We start from the raw sequence: 13,440 nt of genomic DNA on the forward strand, positions 1-13,440 counted from the left end.
TTATTCTTTTTGTTGCAGTGGTAAACGGGAGTGTTTTCTTAATTTCATTTTCAGATTTTTCATCATTAGTGTATAGGAATGCAAGAGACTTCTGTGCATTAATTTTGCATCCTGCTACTTTACCAAATTCATTGATTAGCTCTAGTAGTTTTCTGGTAGTGTCTTTAGGATTCTCTATGTATAGTATCATGTCATCTGCAAAGAGTGACAGCTTAACTTCTTCTTTTCTGATTTGGATTCCTTTTATTTCTTTTTCTTCTCTGATTGCTGTGGCTAAAACTTCCAAAACTATGTTGAATAACAGTGGTGAGAGTGGGCAACCTTGTCTGGTTCCTGATCTTAGTGGAAACGGTTTCAGTTTTTCACCATTGAGGACAATGTTGGCTGTGGGTTTGTCATATACGGCCTTTATCATTTTGAGGTAAGTTCCCTCTATGCCTACTTTCTGCAGGGTTTTTATCATAAATGGGTGTTGAATTTTGTCAAAAGCTTTCTCTGTATCTATTGAGATGATCATATGGTTTTTCTCCTTCAATTTGTTAATATGGTGTATCACATTGATTGATTTGCATATATCGAAGAATCCTTGCATTCCTGGGATAAACCCCACTTGATCATGGTGTATGATCCTTTTAATGTGCTGTCAGATTCTGTTTGCTAGTATTTTGTTGAGGATTTTGCATCTATGTTCATCAGTGATATTGGCCTGTAGTTTTCTTTTTTTGTGACATCTTTGTCTGGTTTTGGTATCAGGGTGATGGTGGCCTCGTAGAACGAGTTTGGGAGTGTTCTGCCCATATACAATGGAGAAAAGACAGCCTCTTCAATAAGTGGTGCTGGGAAAACTGGACAGCTACATGTAAAAGAATGAAATTAGAACACTCCCTAACATCATACACAAAAATAAACTCAAAATGGATTAAAGACCTAAATGTAAGGCCAGACACTATCAAAGTCTTAGAGGAAAATATAGGCAGAACATTCTATGACATAAATCACAGCAAGATCCTTTTTGACCCACCTCCTAGAGAAAGGGAAATAAAAACAAAAATAAACAAATGGGACCTAATGAAACTTCAAAGCATTTGCACAGCAAAGGAAACCATAAACAAGACGAAAAGACAACCCTCAGAATGGGAGAAATTATTTGCAAATGAAGCAACTGACAAAGGATTAATCTCCAAAATTTACAAGCAGCTCATGCAGCTCAATATCAAAAAAACAAACAACCCAATCCAAAAATGGGCAGAAGACCTAAACAGACATTTCTCCAAAAAAGATATACAGATTGCCAACAAACACATAAAAGAATGCTCAACATCATTAATCATCAGAGAAATGTGCAAATCAAAACTACAATGCGATATCATCTCACACCGGTCAGAATGGCCATCATCAAAAAATCTGCAAACAACAAATGCTGGAGAGGGTGTGGAGAAAAGGGAACCCTCATACACTGTTGGTGGGAATGTAAATTGATACAGCCACTATGGAGAACAGTATGGAGGTCCTTAAAAAACTAAAAATAGAACTACCATATGACCCAGCAATCCCACTACTGGGCATATATCCTGAGAAAACCATAATTCAAAGGGAGTCATGTACCACAATGTTCATTGCAGCTCTATTTACAATAGCCAGGACATGGAAGCAACATAAGTGTCCATCGACAGATGAATGGATAAAGAAGATGTGGCATGTATATACAATGGAATATTACTCAGCCATAAAAAGAAATGAAATTGAGTTATTGGTAGAGAGGTGGATGGATCTAGAGTCTGTCATACAGAGTGAAGTAAGTCAGAAGAGAAAAACAAATACCGTATGCTAACACATATATATGGAATCTAAAAAAAAAAAATGTCATGAAGAACCTAGGGGCAAGACTGGAATAAAGATGCAGACCTACTAGAGAATGGACTTGAGGACACGGGGAGGGGGAAGGGTAAGCTGGGACGAAGTGAGAGAGTGGCACAGACATAGACACACTACCAAATGTAAAACAGATAGCTAGTGGGAAGCAGTCACACAGCACAGGGAGATCAGCCCTGTGCTTTGTGACCACCTAGAGGAGTGGGATAAGGAGGGTGGGAGGGAGGGAGATGCAAGAGGGAAGAGATATGGGGATATATGTATATGTATAACTGATTCACTCTGTTATACAGCAGAAACTAACACACCATTGTAAAGCAATTATACTCCAATAAAAACGCTAAAAAAATAAAATATATACATATGATCAAAAAGAAAAAAGGAAAGAGAGGGGATAAGAGCTAGAGAGGGACTCAGGTTTCAATGCGATTGATGAGTACTTTGTTTTATATGGGAGGAAGGCGACCCCCTCCCAAAGGGAAATATACCCTAATAAGATCCAAAAGGGAACGACACAGAAAGAGAGAGCTGACTGAGCAACATCCTTAAGCAGACAGAACACAGGAAGACCTGGATAACAAGGGGGACACCTTCCTCTGGGGCTGGGAAAAAGCAAAAGTGATGAAAGATGTGGACAAGTGTGTACACATTTTATAATTTATAATCAGGTGCTTCTGTTTCCTGAGACAGATGGCACGATCATCCACTGAGAAGTAAGAAGCGAGGTGAGCTGAGGTGACTCTGAGAACCTGAGGGATACAAAGAAGGCCTGCGAGAACTATGGAAAAGAAAAACATAGGAGGGGACTTCCCTGGTGGCGCAGTGGTTAAGAATCCGCCTGCCAATGCAGGGAACATGGGTTCAAGCCTTGGTCCGGGAAGATCCCACATGCCGCGGAGCAACTAAGCCCGTGAGCCACAATTACTGAGCCTGCACTCTAGAGCCCATGTGCCAGAACTACTGCAGCCCGTGTGCCTAGAGCCTATGCTCCGCAACAAAGAGAAGCCACTGCAATAAGAAGCCCGCGCACCACAACAAAGAGTAGCCCCTGCTCGCCACAACTAGGGAAAACCCACACACAGCAACGAAGACCCAACTCAGCCAAAAAATAAATAAGTAAATAAAAAAAAAAAAAAAAGAAAAAGATAGGCAGCTGCTGAGTAGGTAAAGGCGTAGGGCTGCCAAACAGCGTTAAAACAGAGCTGAGTTTCTATGGGATGAGTATGTAGCATCATCAATGGCTCTGATGCAAACAGAGGGTGAAGGGGAACAGAGACAAAAGTCACTGGCTTGGAGAAAATCAGAAACTGAGGGGTCACGATGTTGGAAGGGTTACCTGTGTGGATGCTGAAATCTCCCCCAAAACGAGAGCAGGAATAAAGGCAAAGACACAGAAGGAGAGCCAGACACTCTGCCTCAATGGATGAGGGGCGGGTCCAGTGGCTAGTGAATAACCACTATACGTTTTCCAATACTTTCCAGTTTTCTCCAGAATGTGAATATTCAGCAAATACGTGAGAAATATAAAAAAGAAATTCAGAACCAATTTGGTACCAATGGCCATAATTCAAGAAATAACTCTTCTTCAAATTTAAAACATCCTTTGAAAAAAAATGCACAGACTTGGAGAAAATATTTTAAAATATATCTGATAAGAGATTGTAACCAGAATATATTAAAAAAAAAACTCAAAATTCAATAATATAAAGACAACCCAATTTTTTAAATGGGCAAAGGATTCAGATTGACATGTCTCCGAAGTAGATATAAAAATGAACAATAAGCACATGAAAAGACACTCCACATCATGAATCATCAGGGAAGTGCAAATAAAAACCACAATGAGACACTAATGTGTACCCACGAGAACAGCTAACATCAAAACGACAATAACACATATGGGCAACAACGTGAAGAAAACAGAACACTCATCCATTCCTAGGAGTAAAATGGTGCGGTCACTGTGGAAAACAGTCTGGCAGTTCTTGAAGAGGTTAAACATAAAGCTACCACAATGACCCATCAATTCCACTCCTAGGTATCCTCCCCAGAGAAATGAAAATATACGTCCACACAAATACTTGCACCCAAATGTGCATCGTAGCATGACTCACAGTAGCCAAAAAGTGGCAACAGCTCAAATGCCAACCAACCGATGAATAGATCAAGTGTGGTATATCCTTACAATGTAATATTACTCAGCAAAAACAAACAAAAAGGTAATGAGGTACTGCCACATGCTACAACGTGGATGAACTTCCAGAACGTTATGCCCAAGTAAAAGAAGCCAGACAAGAAAAGACCCCACCTTGCATAATTCCATTTAAAGGAATGTGTAAGATACGCAGATCTATGGAGACAGAAGGTAGGTCGGTGGTTACACAGGGCTGGGGGCCAGCTGAGCGGGGGAAGGACGTGCCCAGCAGACACAAGGTTTCTTTTTGGGGGTGATGGAAATGACCTGCAATCAGATTATGGTGATGGCGGCACAACTCTGTCAATACAGTAAAAAAAAAAAATTTAAATTTAAAAAAATTAAACCTGAAATTTAAAAAACTGACCTGAAAAAGGGATCCTTTCTTAATGATCTGCCTCCATATTTTTTCTCGTAGTACTGTAAGAGGAAAATCCACAGCACACACTGCAGGTAAGGCTAAAAGAAAAACAGGTTACAGCTCGTGACTGAATCATTTTGGATTTTTTTTTCCCCGTGTACCAACAGAACCAAAACCACATACATCAGGTTCCTTTCCATCACTGAAAAACTTCATCACAATTTTTTTTTGCATGTCATACAATGAGTTAAGAATAAATGTTAATGGATGGACATATATACGCTACCAAATGTAAAATAGATAGCTAGTGGGAAGCAGCCGCATGGCACAGGGAGATCAGCTCAGTGCTTTGTGACCACCTAGAGGGGTGGGATAGGGAGGGAGGGAGGGAGATGCAAGAGGGAGGAGATATGGGGATATACGTGTACATATAGCTGATTCATTCTGTTATACAGCAGACACTAACTCGACATTGTAAAGCAATTATACTCCAATAAAGATGTTAAAAAAAAAGAATAAATGTTAATACAAACCAAGGTTGATTTTTGGTAAAATGACCCTTCACATACTTTTCTACCTCTGTAAAGTTCATCTGTTGTCAGCTTCATAAATTATAATTTTAAAAAAGCTTTGTTTTTGCTTCTATGGAAGCCAGAATTATCATTAAATAGAATTAACGACGTGAAAAAGACAAGTACATTAAAGTGGATGTATTCAGTAAGTGAAATGCATATTAGCTAGCATTAACTGACACACTTGACTTCTTATGCACCTTCATTTTTATGCAATGGAATAAAAACTAAAAAGAGAGTTAAAACCATATGACCAAACCACTCATAAGGTAACATGCTAACATTCTTACCGATATAACAGCCACCAAAAGACGATCCCATGGGTTGTAGGTGCCCTCTTTTTTTTGCATATTCTTCCAAGAAATCTAAGACAAAACGTTTTGAAAATTTATATGTGGCTGTGATACTGTGATATAATGAAATGTGGTGTTTGACCACAGTTCCTGGCACAGAACTTCTAAAACCCTTGGAATTTCCTGAGTGACAGAGGGGACAGGAGTGTCTCTCATCGTATAAAACAAGCCCCTCTCAACCTCAGCTGAGTCTATGCTAATGAGGGGACTCTCAGAGGAGGATGGAGGCTGACTGACAGAGGACCAGCCAGACTAGAGGGCTGGAACTTCCGGCCCCAGGTGCCACCACCAGGGAGGGGAGAAGAGCGTGGAGACTGATTAGCTCATCCTGCCCAGGTCATGGGACCTCCACAAAGCCTCTAACATGCTGGGAGGACGACTCTCTCCGAACTGCACAGGGACAGGAGCTCTGCCCTTGGGACCTTTCTGGGCCCTGCCAGCCAGTTCTAGAGCAAAGTACTGACCCCCAGCAAGGGGTCCAAGTCAGACAGAACGTGGCTGGTCTGGGGACCCACGACCCGTGACTGGAATCTGAAGCGGGGGGCTGCCTGCAGGACTGAGCCCTGAACCCGTGGGGTCTGCGCTAACTCTGGTCAGTGTCAGAACTGCTGAATGTCAGGGAAAACCCACACGTTTGGTGTTGGAAGCGCTGTGAGCAGAGGAACCAATTTTCTTTTAGCTACGACGTGTAGAAACGTTCAATTAAAACGAAAAACGTGTATTTAACAGCAAACACGTCTTCTCTATAAATTAGCTACCTGTTAATATTTATAGCCATGTTTTGTAGTTAGATTAAAATCTTCCTCACCCCAAAATATGCCTATCAGAGCAGGTATAAATTATAAACTTAAGCCAAAAAAAGGGAAGGGAGAGAGGTAAGGAGGTGTGTCAGTAGAATTAATCAGCAATCGTCCTAAATTAATTCATCACTTAATTTTTATTCTAACCACAGAAATTGTTTTCAATTAACCAGGCTTAATAAAATTAATTTGTTCCTCTATTTTTTTCTTGAAAAAAAATCGCTCAAACTTCATTTTTCGTCATCCCTGTACAGTACAATACACTTGAAAAACTCCCCCAAAACTCCCCAGTCCAACACATATGGACTGCGGTCAGATCATACTTCTAATTTATGTACATTGTTTTGGGCATGAAAGACCATGTAATGAACACAGTCCTTCTCCTTTGAGAATCTGCAGTTTAGAAACATGCTTGAAACGATTCCACAGTAATTTTACATTTACTGCTACATTAATAATATTTAAATCAAGTACTAGCAGTCAACATTTTTTTTTTTTACTACTTCAGTACAAGAGCTAAGATCCCAAAGATTAGGCAGTCATTATTTACCCTTTTTAAAAAATACTAGAACACCTAACAAACCTACCTTTATGAAACAAATCAGGCAACCTAGGAGCGGATAGATTGGAACGGCTATGCACAAAGCATAATGAAGAATAACTGCAACTGTATATCCCATAAAATAAGTTATTTCGGTGACTGCAATGCAAACCAATGCTGTCTAAAGAAAAAAATGAGAAAACAAGTGAAAAGATATTTAGCAATTTCAAACAAACTTACTGGGTGCCTCAGCATTAACTATGTCTTTAATCTTCTAATAAAACCTGGAACCCCAGCAGATACTTAGCCAGAAAGTGTCAGAGCGCTGACACCAGTTTTTTGTAGCTGGCATCCTTGTCATGCTAGCTGTTAAATGCAACAAAATATCATCCCTTCATGGAGTGGATGGGGCTGAAGACGAACATACACACTAACAGACGCTGCTAGCTAGCTAAGCTCTGCACTTAGAAAAGACACAGTACAACCATGAAAAGAGTTCATGACTTTCAAATAACGCGCTAGGAAAAGCTGAGACAAAATAATATAAAATGTGACTTACCACAGAATAGATAAATGACCAAAATTCTTTGGTATTTACAATGTTTTTAAAAGTGAAAGAAGTAATGTAGGTAAACAGAATAACTGATGGAACATAACCAATAAGGCAAAAAACCTGGAAGATAGAAATGTGTATTTTTATTTAAAAATATGAGTAGCTAAGTGTACATATGATGTAAAATACCAGTCACATTAAATCGTTAGGGAATAATTACTCAAGTTTTATTGCTCAGCAAATCGCTCCAAAAAAACGGAAACTGTAGTTCCTTGAGGAGTTTCTCCTAAATCAATAAAGCTCATGTTTTTAACTGCTAACACAATCTTGAATAAGCCATTTAAACTAAATACTATTTGTAGCTCTTTTTTTATGCCAAGTAAAATACTGTCTCTTACCATGTTATTATGAAAAGCAAGCATGGCTGGTTACGGCTTTATCATCTCCATCAACTATTAGCTTCCTTTTACTGTACAGCATTTAATGCACTTTGTAAATTTTTAAGAAAGACATTTATTAAGTTATAAGGTGGAAATTAATCTGTAAGGTCAGGATGGCCTCTGGCAAAGCTCCTAAGTGGACTTTCAGCAACCCCAACCTACCAAGCTCTGTTTTCGCTTTTTTCTAATATAATTCATAGGAAAGGATCTAGTGTCAGTCATTGACATACGAATATGAATATGAATACAAATCACACCCTTCCTTAGTATTTTAAGCTATACTTTAAATCATGGAATAAAAGAGCTTCTTCTCTGTGAAATTATTTTTGGGCACAGAGACAAAGAAGACATTTAAAGGAAGGACTGTTTAAGTATTCCTGATTACATACAAGTAGGCAGTGTACATGAAAGACCACCTCAGTTTCAAGGAATTATTCCACAATGGTAAAGTTACTGTTTTTAAAAATCACTCAGGGCAATATAAACTGCATTGATGATAGGTATCGTACACAAAAATTAAACAGATGTCGGTTCTGTTTTCTGGAACGTCACCATTACTCAATCAGACAATTATCACATTTATAAAGATCTAGCTTTTTAAAATAACATTTTATTTATAAATAGCATGAATACAACTGATGTTAACTTACCACAGAAAGGAACTTGACAGCATAAAAATATAATCCATGATGAAATGAAAATAAACTGCCTAACATCAAAGTAAGAACCACCGTGAATAAGGGGACGTCAACAAGAGCCTGTCCAATCCAGTATGCAGAAGGCAGAAGACCCGAAAGTTTAAGTTGAGTGTAAGCTTTGATCTAAAAAAAAAAAAGGCAAAAACTGATTGTAATTTTAAACATCTTGCAAACGAAAAACTCTAGCAAATGATCGTAGAACTTTTAATTTTACATCAACAAAAAAGGTCACATTCTGTCTACAGGTAATAAAAGCCCTCCTACAGCTAAATATAAATTCTATCTAGCCTGTAATCTGGCTCATTGTTTCTGAGGTGTAAACATTTCAACAAAATTTTTCAGCATCAGGATACAGCAGTGCTGCTAAGAAACACAAAACTAAAATAAAGTAAAAGGTGTCATGGGGGTTATAGCTGTGCAAACAGTAAGCGGCCAAAACATAACTGCTTTGGAAATTCTGTGGAAATAGAGAGAAAAACAGGTTTCTCACTTTTAAATATTGACCTTTCATGAAAACACTAATAAATGGCCAAGTACCTGCTGATTTACACAGGGCTTTCAGCTTAAGTACTGGTGATGCATTGGAAAGCCTTTTACACACTCCCGTGTATAAAAAATGTTAGCTGTTTCTTATCACCACAAGGGAATAGCATTTGCAAGTGTACAAACAGTAAACTTAAATGATCATTGTTTTCCTAACCCTCTCATTATTTAATTTGAAATTTTAAGAATCTTTCATAAATCCAAACACCTAACAATCTTATTCAGTTGATTTTTGTCATCTATGAAACATCTGTTCATAATAATTAAATGTGTTATAAGAAAGAGCTAGCCATAGAGGAGGTAAGAGAAGAGTGGGCTATAAATATTAGTTAAGACAAAGAAGAGAAATGATTTAAAAAATGGACAACTTTCGTGTTCAATGAATTAGAAGAGGGAAAATATAAATTTCAATATAAGTATAAAAACATAGACCACGTCAAACGCGATGATTTTGGATAATCCATGCTTTTGTCATTCACACATTGCTGGTAGGAATGCAAGATGGCTCATCCACCCTGAAGAGCAGCTCAACAATTTCTTATAAAACTAAACATGCAATCACCATACGACACAGCAAGTATACTCTCGGGCATTTATACAGGAGAAATGAAAACTTATATTCACACAAAAAGCTAGAGCAAATGTCCATAGGATCTTAATTCATAATAGTTAAAACTGGAAACAATCCAGATCCACACCATGGAATATGACCCAGCACATGACGGGTCCTCAAATAATAAGTGAGAGTTACTACTATTACCGTAATAAATGTATTTATACTCCATTTACTTCTTGAAATAATAATTGCACAGAAGTCTTGCACTCACACAAGGTAGGCTAACTTTTTGTCTAAGATTTCTTATTAGTCAACTGCACCTGTAATTTTTTAACTGAGTCATTACCTTATGATTCTCTGCATTCTCCATGGCAAAGTAAGGTGGCATCGCGGTAACAATAACCCCAAGTAAAGCTGCTTGAAAATACAGCTCGATTTTAAAAACTATGTCTGTAATTCCCTGAAAGACAACCACAGAATAAGAAATAGAACTGGGAATCACTTTATATCATGTTACTACTTTCTAAAAGACTATCAAAACCTCCGAAGAAACATGTTAGGATACCTACCCTAGACAGCAGTCGACATGAAGCAACAGGTGGCAGAGTCAGCGGGCTATAGTACCAGTTTCACACATTAAGTAGCTATAGGATCCTGAGCAAATTACTGTCCTTCCATTTTCTTACGGAAGTACACAGAATAATACAGCATATTAATTAAGGTTCACCATTTAGTTAAAAATTATACTGTCCGTGAAGCACAGTTAACCTGTCTCCCAGTGGTTCTATGCAGGCAACGAACGTGGCTCTCTCAGAATGACCTTGATGCCTTCACCGGTACCTGGACTGGACTACAAGCCAGCTGGGATCTAGGAACCCCCCTTTTCTCCACTGGGAAAAGTCATACCCGAGCTCAGCTTCCTACGGAGCCAGGAGCTTCTTATTCCCAGCAGGGGGGACCGTAACTCCGATAGGCCTGTGGATCCAGGTGCGGACAGCAAACGTTCCCAGACAACCTAGTAAACAGCTGGTGCCCCAAATGCAAACTACCCAGAACCACTCTCCATGCCACGGGATGATGTGGAAAGAGGCTGCATTCTGTCAGCCCTGGCCTCCCGAGTTTCTAGCGATAAAGCCAGTTCCTTAATTCATGCCATATGACGTTGTTGAATTTGTCCCAAACTCTGGTACCTTACAGTGGAAGACCCAGACAGAACCAACAAATGTGTAAGCTGAGTAGCACAAGAAGTGGAGATTAATGAGATGACAGTTGGACTCAATTACACAGAATCTCATCATTGAAGGGGAAAAAATGTGGAAAGTGAACAAGATTATATCTGTGAATAGGGAACTTTAAAAAGTCTCACTCTTTCCCTCTGGTTTTAAACAACGGTATGGCTGTATGTCAGTGTTTGATGGAAAATGTTAAGAAGCAAGATCTTTTGTAATAGTTACAGATACACACAAAGGTGGTAACATGATAAAGATGTGCACAGGAATTAAACATTTTGAACTGTGGAGGAAAGAAGGCTGGGGAGGGACGCACTGGAGGTTTCACCTGTGTCTTTAACGTTTTAATAAATAAGAAAAAACAAGATACTAACATTTGAAATATGTGGGTACTATATACACAGTTGTTTACTTTCTGTAGGATTGAAATATTTCACAACAACAGCAACAAAAATCACAAGGGATGATCTACAACTCCGATGATGATTTCTATATCACCTATGCAATGCTGACACAATATTTATTTATCACAATAAATATGTATCACAAATATTTATTTCCTGCCCAGAAATCTCTCCAGATTCATACCTTCAAATGCCACCAGGATAACCAATCTCTCCACAGGCTCAAAGCTGAAATCAATATCTCCATTCCAGCAAAACGAAGCCAAAATCTCTCTTCTGCCTATATTCTCAAAATTGGTGACTGATACTACTACTATGTACCGCTTTACCCCCAAAATGTAAGAAATACGATGCCTCACAAAAGCAAGAGTGATAGAGTATGTCACGTCTTTTAACATAGAGTTGCAAAACTCTATGAACATAATAAAAACCACTGAATTGTACATTCATATGGGTGAATCAGATGGTGTTTGAAGTACATCTCAGTAAAGCTTTTGAAAAACAGTATGGCAACAGAAAGCAGAAAATGCTATTACCGAAAGATATCTGTCCATTTATTTTTCAACATATGAAAAACAATACTAGTATTCAGAGAAAAATGTTGACTGTTTTCCTGGAGACTTAAATGGCTTTTCGTATCTATAATCCAACAGTCTGTCCTAGAGGAAAAATGACTGGGTGACTTCTCAAGGTTCAATACCCAGCATGTAGACTTCCGATGAACAATATTCATTTTTAATTGTCTAAATTTTTCTTCTCTAATATAAAAACTACTCATGCTTTACAAAAATATCAGTACCAAGACAGAATCTCCTTGACCATGAAGCGAACTCATGCTACAGACTCCTAAACCCAGGATGTGAACCATCCCCAGCTCAAGTTTTAAGACTAGGAGATGTCACAAGATGAACTGCTACAGATTTCATCGGTTATTATCACTTGGCTCTTAATAGTTATTTTATGCACACACGCACACACGCATACCTATTTTTAAGTTTGCTTACTTGAACGAATGGGGTATTCCAGATCTGGATGCTTTCGGTCACATTTGAATGATAAAGATAGTAGTTGCTAATGATATTCATCAATACAGGTAAAGAATAAACCATAGTACCATTGAAAACAGCAGTAAAAACATAGTCCTACAATTCAAAAAAATAGAGTTATTATACAGTATACAGAAATATAAATGACTATATGATGGCTATGTACCAAGCTTTTCTCACCAGCTAAGTTAACTCTCACTAACTGTACTGAAAACGGGTTCAACAAATCATAGAAATAATATTCAATGATAGATAAAAATAACCTGGTTTGGAATCTAGATATTTTGATATTTTAAACAAAAAAATGACATAAAAATAATTAAATTCTTCAGAGCTTTATTTATTGGTCCTCCATCGGGGCATAAAATATATTCTAAGTAAACACAGCCAGCTATTTCCAAAAGTAAATTTTAATTTCCAACTAATAAGGTCAAATCAGCAAACAACTGATTTTAGAGGAAATCGCTTAATCCCACACACGACTCTTACCTTTTCTGACTGCATCACATTTAAAGCTGCGCTGTGCGGAGCGGCAGACACGTAGTCACTGTCATTAAACATTGTCACCATTATGTTCTGGGTGGTGAAAAACCTAAGAAGATCACTGATATCTGAGTCTGGTATTAGAAGATAAGCAAATAACAAAGAATCAGTTTAAATGAGAAACAGACACAGGCTTTTACTAACATTTAGAGCTCTCTCTTTTTTTTTTTTTTTTTGCGGTACGCGGGCCTCTCACTGTTGCGGCCTCTCCCGTTGCGGAGCACAGGCTCCGGACGCGCAGGCTCAGCGGCCATGGCTCACGGGCCCAGCCGCTCCGCGGCACATGGGATCTTCCAGGACCGGGGCACGAACCCGTGTCTCCTGCATCGGCAGGCGGGCTCTCAACCACTGCGCCACCAGGGAAGCCCAGAGCTCTCTTTTTGAAGAAGTATTTTCTCTCCATTAGCTAAGACACGATTAAGAACATTGGCTCTGGGACCAGTCAGCATGAATTCAAATCCAGGTCCAGACACGCAGACCTCAGAACAGAGCCTGACACACAGCTACTGCGCCAATTTCAGCTGCTGCCGCTGCTACTGATATTACTCGCATTCAGAGTGTACCTATAATATGCGAGATCTGGTCAAACAGTAAGAGTACAAATCTATCTGGCAATTTTATGTAACAAGGTAACGTGCCACGCTCAGAGAGGTGGGAGCCAGGGTGTGGAGTTACGTGGCATCACTCCCTGGAGGATTGCTGCATGATTTGAACAGACAAACAGTATAAATGTCA

The 13,440-nt window shown here is 38.8% G+C and overlaps 1 protein-coding gene across 3 annotated transcripts in view; it reads right to left on the minus strand.

Moving 5' to 3' along the window:
• The window catches only part of ABCA5 (ATP binding cassette subfamily A member 5), a 62,948-nt gene that overhangs the window by 9,627 nt on the left and 39,881 nt on the right, over nt 1-13,440 (minus strand). For all 3 annotated transcript variants that reach the window (XM_004275420.3, XM_033438386.2, XM_049701889.1), the window contains 8 exons: nt 12,652-12,779; nt 12,121-12,258; nt 9,830-9,943; nt 8,337-8,507; nt 7,253-7,366; nt 6,740-6,874; nt 5,290-5,364; nt 4,434-4,525 (listed from right to left, as the gene is read on the minus strand). In XM_004275420.3, coding sequence (XP_004275468.1) covers nt 4,434-4,525; nt 5,290-5,364; nt 6,740-6,874; nt 7,253-7,366; nt 8,337-8,507; nt 9,830-9,943; nt 12,121-12,258; nt 12,652-12,779 — 967 coding nt within the window. The remainder of the gene's footprint in view (nt 1-4,433; nt 4,526-5,289; nt 5,365-6,739; nt 6,875-7,252; nt 7,367-8,336; nt 8,508-9,829; nt 9,944-12,120; nt 12,259-12,651; nt 12,780-13,440) is intronic.

Source organism: Orcinus orca, chromosome 19, assembly GCF_937001465.1.
Source record: "Orcinus orca chromosome 19, mOrcOrc1.1, whole genome shotgun sequence".
Taxonomy (NCBI): domain Eukaryota; kingdom Metazoa; phylum Chordata; class Mammalia; order Artiodactyla; family Delphinidae; genus Orcinus; species Orcinus orca.